This window comes from Mytilus trossulus, unplaced genomic scaffold (genome assembly GCF_036588685.1).
Source record: "Mytilus trossulus isolate FHL-02 unplaced genomic scaffold, PNRI_Mtr1.1.1.hap1 h1tg000164l___fragment_2___debris__unscaffolded, whole genome shotgun sequence".
Taxonomy (NCBI): Eukaryota; Metazoa; Mollusca; class Bivalvia; order Mytilida; family Mytilidae; genus Mytilus; species Mytilus trossulus.
In genome coordinates, this window is record NW_026963305.1 from 552196 (window position 1) to 565182 (window position 12987).

Below are 12987 nucleotides of genomic sequence, written 5' to 3' on the forward strand. Positions count from 1 at the left end.
ACTTCAGTGATATTTCTTATTATTTATGATCATTTATGAAGTTAAGGGTTTTTATGATCAAACTACTGTTTTTTGTTTTAATTACAGTATTGATTTCAACTATATATTTTATATCTGCCTTGATTTTTTTGAAGATATCTATTTTTGTTCTCATTGAGTCAGAAATGTAATATGATCATGATGATTTATAGATGGAAAAAAATATTACAGTCAAAAGGTAGTCAATTTCATAGTAAGCTTCATCAATTGTTTTATATCCTACTATAAGATTTTCCATATTAAGAATGCTTTCATTGAATCCCATAAATGTAAGAAGTTTCAATATTTTTGATATCAAGTCACTGTTGTCACTGCAAGAAAAATAAAAGTGTTCATAATCTTCTTTTATACTGCAATGATTACATTTATTATCTGTGAGTATTTTCCATTTTACTAATAAATCATTGCATGGAAGTATGAAATGAATTCATTTCCATCTAAACATTTTAAATTTATTGTCAGGTAAGTAGTTAAAAAATGAAGTTGAAACAATTTTCTAGTTTGAAGTAGAGCCCCTAGTTTTTGGCAAACATTTTTTCCCACATGATAACTCCTATAGGTTTGTCCGGTTTGTTTTCATTTATAATAATGTTATAAATTTGTTTTGTACTCATTTTCGAATTGATTTCTTTATTTGCCATGATTTTTAGACTATTTATAGTTTTATTAATATTAACTCTAGTTTTAAATGAATTATCTTGATTTATTATCATAAGCCATTGATTTGGTATAGCTTTTTTATTGCAAGATATCTGCCTGATCCAATCTTGTTTATTTTTTAGTTTAGAAGTATCTATGTTTCTGAAATTTGACCTCTATCATCTATGATATCATTTATGAAATACAAATTGCTTTTTACCTACTCTTCAAAAAATAAATTTTTTCCATTTAGTCTAAAATTATTTCCCCATATAAATTGTTTTCTTATTTGTAGAAAGTCATGTGGGTATGTTGAACCACCTCCTTTAACACTAATCCAAGTTTTAATTAATTCTTGGTAAAATTCTGGAACATAGGCGAGTGTAATATTTGAAAAAGACGTCTAGTTAAGGACTTTAATGCACCCACCTAACACACGGCTAATTTGTTTTTTAAATGAAAGAATAATGATTAAACTTTGATTTTTGCCCGGTCGTCACAAAATCGTATGGTGCAGTTTTTGTAAAATTGACGTTTATTTCAGAAATTAGTTGAAAATTATAAAATTACGACATTTTATTCAAGCAAAGGAAATCAGTCGTATCTCTTCTTTTAGACAGAATAATTTAAGGAATTATATTCTTAAAATAATGAAAAACAATATTTACAACAGTAAGTCCGCATGCTTTTGCATTCCTCCTAAATATTTGACATTTTGTACGAAAATTTTCATAATCCTGACCTTTTCGGATCTACAATTAAATTTTTATTAAGTTCTTTCGCACTCTATCTGTTTACGAACACACCAAATTACTCATCAGTTATCGTTTTTTCATTCAAGATCAAGACTTTATCTCAACATTTCTTTAAATCACGAATTTCTGTAATTTTATGATGGTGGGTAAAATCAATATAGTTTCCGGAATCCCTTATCTATTTCGTTATCGTTTTTTACTGAATATTTTAGTCGATTTCCGTGTACTTAATAGTGCTATTAGAGTACGATAAACCATATTTAAACGGTTCTATTTCTATCTTTAACTTCAGTGTAGCCTGAATATATATAAAATCGTCCGAAATTAAGATCAAATTGAAGTAAAACATAGTTTTTGAGTTCTGTAGAATTCACCCCTTTCTAAATAAGGAATCGTATCGGAAAATTGCAGAAAATCTTCCGAGTCTTGTCAAATTTTCAGTCCAGTTCACAATGAAACCTAGGCTACCTATGCTAAAAAGCAAAAACCTATCCATTGATTGACACAGAAGCATGGTCTGTCAGGTTTCTACTACAAAGAAACTATTTGGTTCAACACTTAAATAAAGATACAGTTGTATTGCCGCAGTGGAAAAACGGTAGGACGAAGTTTACAGAAGACTGGCAGTCGATGAATATGAAAAAAATGAAAACATCCCATTTGAAAATACAAAATATCATGAGAGTTGCTATCAATATTTCAAAAGTAAGCACAACCTATTATCTTCTGTGTGTTTGTACAAAGACTTTGTACTACATGTACCAATTCTACCGACAAGTCTCTTCTCCTATATCGACGAGGGCAATACTACAACGAGTCATTCTGATTTGTCTGTTTGTTTATTTTGCAAATGTATAAAGCCTATAAGCAAGTAACACAACTTCATAAGGTATCCTCTGAGGAGCAAAATCAACCTGTATTGAGTATAACTACATATATCTCCTACAATGATCTGATTTACAAAAGAAGTCATGATAATTTTACTATTAAATCTTTAAAGCATCAAGCTTCCATCGCTAAATGTTTGCTACAAAATTTGAAATCAGAAAGTAAAGAGCTAATAAATTCTGAACATAAAACAGCTTTTACTAACATTTCGACGATTAAAGATGACGTGGGTGTACACAAGGACGTATTCTGGTTACTTGGTCAGTTAACCGGGCTTAATTTCTGCCCGAGGATCGCCGCCGAGAAAACTACACAACATATTATCAACTTCAACAAAAACTAAAAATATATGGCCAATTTATAGTTACCTGTATACAGCCTCAACAAGGCCAAGGTACAATATCCAATAGTATACAGTAGCTCTATAATTTTGTCTAATGCCGTAATGACGGAAAATTACCCGTTTAAAATGACTGTGCATGATATACAGTCTGTCGAATTTAAAGATATGAGCAGTGACTGCGAAACTGGTTGCAAGCACTTTATGCAGCTACTAGTATTTTACGGAAGCAGAAATACGGTAAAGTTGTAATCCGATCAGACGAATATCCATTTTCTAAAAATATTTTACTGAATTATTCAATTGAAATTATGCCACCTGCTTTCAGAACATTTCTGTATTGTCTTTTGGATGATGGCGCATCTGTGGCAGATAATAAAGCTTAAATGTAGCTATGGTTTAAGTAGAATGTATATTATCTTTAAATATTTTTTTTTACTCTTTTTCATTTAGGTTTATTATAACAAATGCACCGTATTTATGGACACACCTTTGCTATACTATTAACAAGTTTGACTGCTCCGGAGATTAGAAAAATTGAAAATGGGGCCTTAATTCTACATGGCATTCGTTTTCTTCTGGTGGTCAATACTTTATCCAAGACAATGTAGATCTACAGAAACAATAAAAGTTATTCGGTATGACTTTGGTTGGCTAAAAGGCAACATCGGTCTGGTATGATTTCATGCAACTTTCTACAAGATTTGATCTGTTCACGCATTGGTATAGGTAAAGGGGGAGGGTTGGGATTTCCAAAAAAACGTGTTTAACCCCGCTGCAATTTTGCCCCTGTCCCAAGTCAGAAGCCTCTGGCCTTTCTTAGTTTTGTATGATTTTTTATCTTAATTTCTTGAGTATATTTCGAAGCTTAGTATGACGTCAATTATCATTTCAAACTAGTACAAATTTTGTTTAGGGGCCCGCTGAAGAACGCCTCCGGGTTTGGGAGTTTCTTGCATTGATGACCCATTGGTGGTCTTCGGCCGTTACCTGCTTTTTGAACGGGTTGGTGTCTCTTTGACAAATCCATCATGTCCACTCCCAATTTGTAATTCAATCTGTATATAGCAGATCTTGTGTCCGCTTTGAGCAACACCTCTGCTGTACTGATAATGATATATGCACAGGCCAAGGCAGTTGCCTTTGCATGTATGGATATGTTGACAGATAAGAAGAATGAGATTACAAGTTAAAATGAAGCTATAATATTCGGATATCGCAATATTCCGATATCTAAATGGTCCAACATCCCATTGGTCCAACGTTTCGATCATTTAGGTTATACGCTAACGGGATTTTATCATAAGAAAGCCAAATAAAAGGTTCAATATTTAAATGATAACCTTGTCCTCATTATCACTGAACTAGTGTATATTGGTTGTTGTCTCTTTGATACCTTCCCCCTTTCCATCCTCAATTTTATTAATTAAAAAAAAAGCTTTTTTGTCAAGTGTTGTTTGAATAATTAGATATCTCAAGATACACGGCGGCCGACTAAAGTAAATTCAAACACAGTTTGACTTACAATGAGTGATCATATTTTCCTTGTGGTGTTTTAATTCAAAATGGTCAATTTGTTGATATAAATATACTAGTAGTGCTTTACTCATTTTAGTAATGTTAGTTATAGTACTCTTATCATATCTGATTTAGTGATGTAAATGAAAACGCGGTATGATCCAGACTCAACATATTGAACTACAATAATAAAAAAAAAATCTGCCCTATGGTTGAATGATATTGAAGCGGTTGGCAGGCTTTCAAACTAACAGGAGACCATACGCTTCCTCAATTTTAATGTACAGCTCATCATGGGACTTTTTCTAAACAATTAAAAATACGTCATATGTTATATTTTCCCCTTGCTTCAAATATTTTGTTTCGGATTATTTATATCAAATTTGCAGATACATGTTTGTAAATACGTGTAATCAAATGATATGGAGGTATTATAAGATTTAGATAATGCAAATGCGACTACAGAAACATTTTTGTGACTTAAAGGTTGATTTTCAAAGACTCTGAGAGAAAACGTTACGCAACATGCGTTACCGTTAAAATCAACCAAAATTGATTAATAGTATGATAGAAATATATTTTCCCAATAGTAATACAGCATTCTTATAAAATTGTTTCGTTTTTGCATTTGTTTTGAATCGATTTATCTACTGGAAGTATCCGTGAATTGAAATTGCACCTATGACCTTTGACCTCGATTAAAAAAAAAAGCACCATAATTTCTTTTGACGACCGGGATATTTAGAAAGTACACATTCTTAGCTTTCCAGTGATATATAATTTAGCCGTGTGTTAGGTAGGTGCATTAAAAATGTAAATTTGGCTCTCATATCACTCGCCTAACACTCTTGAAAATTGTTTTATCTAGATCATTTATATTTTTTAGATTCATTAGAAATATGATCAAGTTATTACCAAATTTATTTAAATATAATGTTGGTATAACTGTCCAATTGTCCGTTTCAGTATTAAATAATTTTGTTATCCAGCCTATGTGTATGAATTTTATAAACATATCATTTTAAGTCCTCCTTTTTTGTACTCTGCTGTAAGAGTAGATCTTTTAATTTTATCTCTTTTACCATTCCATATAAAATTGTATATGAGGGTTTTAAATTTTTCGAGCGAATCTTTTGGTATTAGAGTATTTGATGCTATATATGTAAAGTTTGGTAGAATTAAAGACTTAGTTACTACTAATCTCCCTTATAAACTTAGTTTTCTTTTCTTCCAGTTTGCTATTATTTTTTCACATTTCAATATGTGTTTTTCAATATTAAGATTTTGACATTCTGATTTATTGTGACCAAAATAAATTCTCAAACTTTTGATTGGTTTATTACTCCAATTAATATTTTCAAATTTGTCTTTGCAGTGCTTTAATTTGCCAAGCCATATTCCTACAGTTTTAGTTCTATAAAGTTTAAGGCCACAAAAGTTACCAAATGTTTCAATTAAATTTAATGCAATTGTAATGTCCTGTTTAGAATGTAGGAAAAGAGTGGTATCGTCTGCTAGTTGACATATTTTTAGTGTATTGGTGCTGCTTTCTAGCTTAATTTCTAATCCTTTAATATTTCTATTTTCTCTAATTTTTATAGCCATTATTTCTACAGCAAGAACAAAAAGTAACGAAGATAGCGGAAAGCCTTGAAACCCAGCCATTATTAGTTATACATCCCTTAATATCTGAATACATTAGTTGAATCCATTTTAAAAAACTTTCTTTAAAACAAATATTTTTTAGTGTTTCAAACATAAAGATCCACTCAAGAGAGTCAAAAGCTTTGCTAAAATCTAGAAATAAGACAGCCACATCTATTTTGAGATTTTCTGAATAGTCAATAGCATCTTGTATCTGTCAAATGTTGAAACCAATGTACCTATTTTTAGACATACTTTTTGATCAGAATGTACCAGTTTATGAAGTAGGGGTTTAAGTCTTTGTGCCAAGGCATATGCTAGAAGTTTAACATCATAATTCAAAAGTGTTATAGGTCGATAATTATCAAGCGACAATGGGTCATTTTTTTTTTATAAATGAGTGATATAAGGCCTATATTGTGTTTTGGACAATTGTCCTTTAGAATAGCAATAGTTAAATGTTGATACTATTAAAGTTTTTAATTTTCCCCAAAACTTTCTGTAAAATTCAACATTTAGTCCATCAAATCCTGGGGCACGGTTTAATTTCATTTTAAATATAGCTACTGTACATTCTTCTTCAGTTATTTCTCCTTCGCAAGTATCACTTTCACTTTCAGTTATTTTTTTATGTTTTTTAATATCCTTTAAATAATTTTATATTTATTGTAAATTTGGATTTGTTGACGTGTATAAATCTTTATAATATTTTACTTCAAGGTTTAATATTTTTCATGATCCCTAGTTATCTCCCCTTTTTCATCATATAGTTGTGTTACGGTTTTTTTGCTTTGCCTAGATTTCTCAAGACCTAGAAAATAAGCTGAATTTCTTTCACCCTCTTCCACCAATTTTGCTCTAGCTCTAATTTGGTTACCCTTTATTTTTTCATAGTAAAGCTTTCCTAATTTTTCTTCTGTATATTCTATTAAAATTGAGAATGGAAATGGGGAATGTGTCAAAGAGACAACAACCCGACCAAATAAAAAACAACAGCAGAATAGCGAGAAATTCCCGCACCCGGAGGCGTCCTTCAGCTGGCCCCTAAACAAATATATATACTAGTTCAGTGATGATGAACGCCATACTAATTTCCAAATTGTACACAAGAAACTAAAATTAAAATAATACAAGACTAACAGAGGCTCCTGACTTGGGACAGGCACAAAAATGCGGCGGGGTTAAACATGTGTGTGAGATCTCAACCCTCCCCCTATACCTCCAGTCAATGTAGAAAAATAAACGCATAACACTACGCACATTAAACTTCAGTTCAAGAGAAATCCGAGTCTGATGTCAGAAGATGTAACCAAAGAAAATAAACAAAATGACAATAATACATAAGTAACAACAGCCTACGAGCAGTTAACTGACATGCCAGCTCCAAACTATATATATAGTTATTAATCTTTACACTTAAATAATTCATTGGCCAAAAATATGATAACTATTCATAAATAATTTAAACAAAATCATGAAGCGCATTTTCTATGGAAGTCTTTAATGTATAAGGCAATTCTTGATTTTAATTTATCTTTAATAAAAGTATGAAATATAATTTTGGTATTGTTTGAAAATACTTTTTTTCGTGTTTCTTTTTCTGTTAATGATCAGCATTGTATGGTTGTATGCAAGCGTGTTCCATTGATTTTAGTACGGTAGGTCGTGGGTTCGAACCCCGGTAGGTCAAACCAATGACTTAAAAATTGATAAAATAATGTGTCCAGGTACAGGTCTTTCAGCAGAATAATGTGTCCAGGTAGGTCTTCCAGCGGAATGTTTACAGATAACTTGTGATGACTTGTGACAGAACGTCAAAAATCCGGTTAATTAACAATGTTGGTTTTCATTTGTGCACATTTTGTGTGAGCAGCAAAAAATAAAAATAAATAGCAAGTGCTATGAAATAACGACACTATCTGGAAATCTCTTAGTTCTCTAGGCTTAACTTTGACTCTAAAATATTACAAAGTGACCTCATCACTAGTTGGTCAGAGAGGAGCTGGACTTTTCTAGTGTACATGTATGTATAGTGCTAGACTATTAACTAAAGAACAAGAAATCACAAATTCAAAAAAAATAAGACTTAAAATTACCCTCTACAAAATTGAATACTTAAATACACATGTATACATAATCATTGCAAGAAAATTAACATGTTTTAATATCACGAAGTGACATCATGATTAATTCTTATAATACCTTTCAGGGCAGATGGTGCTTGTAGGCATGTTGGAGCCACTTTGTATGAAACAGAAGCATTTGAGGTTAAATATGTAACAGATGGAAATTTCCAATGGAAGAAAAGGCCAAGAAGCCATGACTGTCCGGTCCCTATTAAACAGATGAAAATAATGAAAGCAAGGTATGAGTCATTAGTTTTAGAGGTTGAAGCTAGACAAATATTATATGATTTTTCATTAATTTCATTTCCGTCATTATTATATATACATATTATATGTCCTTATTAAAACAGTTAACTGGAATTTTATACTGATCACTAAAAAAAATATCATTGAAATAGTGAACCATTGTGAAGGAGAAAAGACCTAAAAATGTCCAATATTTATTAAATCTATTCTGTATTATCAATTTTTGTTAAAAATGATAAGAAATGTAACCTGATTTACTTTATGAGTTTAATATTGTGGCTTTAATGGACAATTTTCTCCTTGATCTTATTTTTATTGATCAACATATTTTCAGTATCAAATTATTTACTAGAATTGTTTATATTTTTATTTCTTTTATTACAGGTAATATGAAGAACCAACCATGGATTTTAATTTTATATCAGGAAGATTTTAACTGACTAATAATTAGCATGTGCAACTACAGTCATGGTAACATATCTGTATCAGGTAACATTGATATTGAATAAAATACACAAAGTCACAAGATGATGAATGATTAGCGATGTACAGAAGGAAATATTTTGTTAAATCCTAAGAAAGATTTTTTATTGCCTTGTCCATTGTTGCTCTTTAACAATATATTCGATAATCTTAGCTTCATATATTTATCATGTAAATTTCATTGTTTAAAACTAGTTCATAATGACGGAAAACGCATCGCAACATATTTATAAAGTTTCTTTGTTTTTTCAAAGTTAATGTATTATTCAGTTATGTTTTTCAAAATATTGAATTAAGAGAACATTTGGCATTAACAAGAGAAGGTAAGAATTGTAATGACAATAGACACATAATACAAATACAAACTAAGAGGTTTAGCGCTATAAAACCAGGTTCAATCCACCATTTTCTACATTTGAAAATGCCTGTACCAAGTCAGGAAGATGACAGTTGTTGTCCATTTGTTTGATGTGTTTTGTCATTTGATTAGGAACTTTAGGATTGAATTTTCCTCCGAGTTCAGTACTTTTGTGATTTCACGTTTTAGATAGTAACATCTTTATAATTTACTACAATGTATTAACTGTTTAAAATACTTTCGAAATAATAAGGATTTTCTATCCAAGGATTAGATTGACAGAGCTGTCTTTATCAAAAGTTTTGGAATTTGGGTCATCAATGCTTTCAACTCCAACTTTCTTTGTTATTTTTAAGTTGATCGATTCTTTTGCAGATAAAACACACGTCTAGTGTACACATTTTCATTCTATTAGTTTGTTTACAACCACTAGTTGATGCCACTGCTGGTTGAGTTTTTCTCCCCGAGGATATCACACAACAGCCCACTAATTGGCACTTCTGTGTGGACAGGATTTACTATTAATCTGGTTATAACTATCTCTTTTCAAGGCCTTCAATTTTTCTAAAAACTAAGGATTTTATACGCCAGGAATAGATAAATTCAGCTGTGTTTGGCAAACCTTTTAGGGAATTCGAGTCGTCCATGCTCCAACTTCGAACTACATTTGGCCTTTCAAAATGTTATGATTTGAGCGTCATTGATGCGTTTTGCGTGGACGAAAAAATTTCAATCCTGGTATCTTTGATGAGTTCATTTGGAGGTTTGCATCATGTTTGAAACCCGATTAATTTGCATCCTAACTCTAGATGTGCAAATGAGTTTTAAACAAAACAGCAGAATATTTCTCTCCAGCAAGTCGAAGGTAGAGCCCTCTCTGGTGTTAAGTGTAAAACATAAAACAAATATGAAATAAATGGTCGAGTTGTTGTCTCTTTGACATAGTATCCTCATATCCATTCTTAAAATTATATACCAAACCATTGATAAAAAAACCCACATCAGTGACCAACTATATAGGACTTATAGTTTGTTTTGTAGATTGAAATGCTAATGATGTCGGAAAATTCCATAGAAACAAGTAATTCGTTGAATTTTTACAATTATCTTTGCCAGAAGATTGGATCTGAGAAAGTTGTAAAAATTAGGAGACTGGCTTTCCTTATTTATAACATTGGACAAAGTGATACTTTTATCAGTAGTGGGAGTAAAGCCGAAGGACTAAATTTAAATGGCAGTGACATAGATGTAATGATTGTTGATTGTTTATATAAAGTGTACGAATCAGTAACAGACGTCTATATTGAAGGCCAAGGGATACCGTTTGTTATGAATACTGACGACACACAACCATGTTTCACACAATTATATCTTAATACTCATATTACTCAAAATCTTACACCAGAGGTTTATGGGTCAGTTCTGAATATGTTGCAACAAAGATATTTGGGATATGTGCTTTCAAGTGAACAGTATAAGCTATTTAAACTGTCAAGTTTTGGAGCAGAACAGATTGCAAAAATTCATGGCCCGTGTGTAACAGATGGAAATGATAGTTATGATTGTGCATTTTGTCTAAAATGCGACTCATGGATTTTTCAAGCACAGCCATGGATACGTAGACCGCGTACAGCATGGCCTGCACCTACACTTATTTATAAAATAATATCTTATGGTGTGCTTTTTGTGCCAATTGGCTACAAGGGATCCATACATGAAAACATTGAATGGCGAATTTCATTTTCTGAAGCGGAAAAAATTCTTATATTTTCCTTCAGCCATACACAATTATTATGTTATGCTTTGTTCAAAATCTTGCTGAAAGAAATAATAGAAAAACATGAAGATTTGAAAGGTTTATTGTGTTCCTATTTCTTAAAAACATTGATTTCGGAAGAAACAGACCCATATGTATGGAGACCAGATAATTTAATACCTTGTTTTATGGCTTGTTTAGAAAGACTGCTGTACTGTGTACGATATTCAATATTGCCACATTATTTTATTCCTGATAATAACTTGTTCTTTTTACGGTTCAATACGCATAGCAAAAACAAATTAACCACCATGCTCGTGAATTTATACGAACAAGGAATCAATTGCTTTGCATCTACTGATACCCTACAAAATCAACAAAACAAGTCATACGGGATCAACAAACCATTTATTAGACGTAACAACGTATTCTTACAACAATTATTACCAACATTTTCTATAATACGTCATGTATACTGTGTTGATAGAGTAGATAGATTTTGGAGATTGATGTACGATTTTCTACATCACCACAGAACTAATTTATCAAGTGGGTTATTCGCTTTACAGTTATCTGCTGCATTTATGATTGTTCCGGAAGCAACACGGTATCCAAATAGCTCAGGCAATAAATATCATTACGTTAAATACAGACATGATCTTAGTCATTTAATGATCGGTTTGCATTCAGACGCAGTATCAGGATTGCTGATGTTAGCTTCTTTCTTCTATGTTCAGAAAAAACTACCTATCCTCATTAACCGTAATAGCATATACAGTGAAGAAATGTACAGCCGAGAACATTTATCTCGGATTATTAAATAATAGAAAATTTGATTCTATCAAACAACATGTGATGAAACTGGTGAAAAAAGAAAAACTTCATACAATATTAAAATCATTAACAATTTATTCTTTTCAACTGGACCATAATTCATCAATAGTTCCACAAGAATTACAACAAGATGTTAAAAAGCCTTCTACTATATTTCATCCATTACCATATTCACATTTCCTCAGCTTTCTGTGTCACTACCATCGACATGACATTAAATCATGTCTACAGTCTTTACAGCAACTTGGACATGTTGAAATGGTTTTATCAAATAATCATATGTTTGTGTCACGTCCTGATTCCATAAATTCAGTTATTATGTGTGGAATAGCTCATCAATTTTTGGGTGATTTACACAATGCTAGAAGAGCTTTTAAAGATGCTGCTGGAATTGATATTTATAATGAAACCAGTGCAGCATCAAGGCTGTTCAGTCTTATCAAATATTACCAGGCACTTGGTTTACATGATTAACTTTTATATATTTATGGCAATATATTAACAGTATCATTTTTTCTTCAAATGATCCACATCTCGAGAAATGTCTCGTATTAACTACATACCCGTGCCAATATAAACAACGCATACATAATCTAAGTTTGTGCTCTATGAACTTAAGGACGCTAAACTATGGCAACAGAATACGCATGCTCGAAAATCCTTTCTGTTATTGGACAAAATGCTGTTATGGTGGGTGATTTGGTTGTGTTTGAAAAAATCTTACAAAGATTTATATTTTTATTAAAATAATTGTTTCTCCAATAGCTCTTTACATCCATGACAGCTGTTTATTCGGGACAATTATATCATTTTTAATGTAAACTTTGTTGTACGAACGTACATGAATTTAAGAACGCACCTACGCATGTGAGATTACCTTGGGGTTTTGGTGAATGCAAACAGAATGTTAGAAAGATACGAGCACCGAGCATACTGAAAAGTAAAAACACAAAAATACTGAACTCCGAGGAAAATTCAAAATGGAAAATCCAAAATCAAAAGGCAAAATCAAAAGTCCAAACACATCAAACGAATGGATAACAACTGTCATATTCCTGACTTGGTACAGGCATTTTCTAATGTAGAAAATGGTGGATTGAACCTGGTTTTATAGCTAGCTAAACCTCTCACTTGTATGACAGTCGCATCAAATTCCATTACATTGTCAACGATGTATGAACAAAACAAACATACTCAAAGAGTAAAAATGTCAAAAATAGGGGTACAGCAGTCAATATTGTGTTATCATCTTAATATCACTATAAAAACAACAAATGTAACGAAGAATCACAAAAAGGCATACATCAAATTTAACATACTCATTTTGCTTATCTTGTACCACTTTATTTATGTATATAAAG

General features: G+C 31.6%; 1 protein-coding gene across 1 annotated transcript; it reads left to right on the forward strand.

Moving 5' to 3' along the window:
- Nucleotides 1-10092: 10092 nt before the first annotated feature.
- On the forward strand, nucleotides 10093-11616 carry LOC134700588 (uncharacterized). Its single transcript, XM_063561967.1, has one exon. It carries the CDS (start codon nucleotides 10093-10095, stop codon nucleotides 11614-11616), a length of 1524 nt encoding a protein of 507 aa, XP_063418037.1.
- Nucleotides 11617-12987: the final 1371 nt, after the last annotated feature.

Bases quoted from the DNA above. Each gene is read 5' to 3' on its own strand.
- LOC134700588 (XM_063561967.1), top strand. From the start codon at position 10,093: ATGTCGGAAAATTCCATAGAAACAAGTAATTCGTTGAATTTTTACAAT.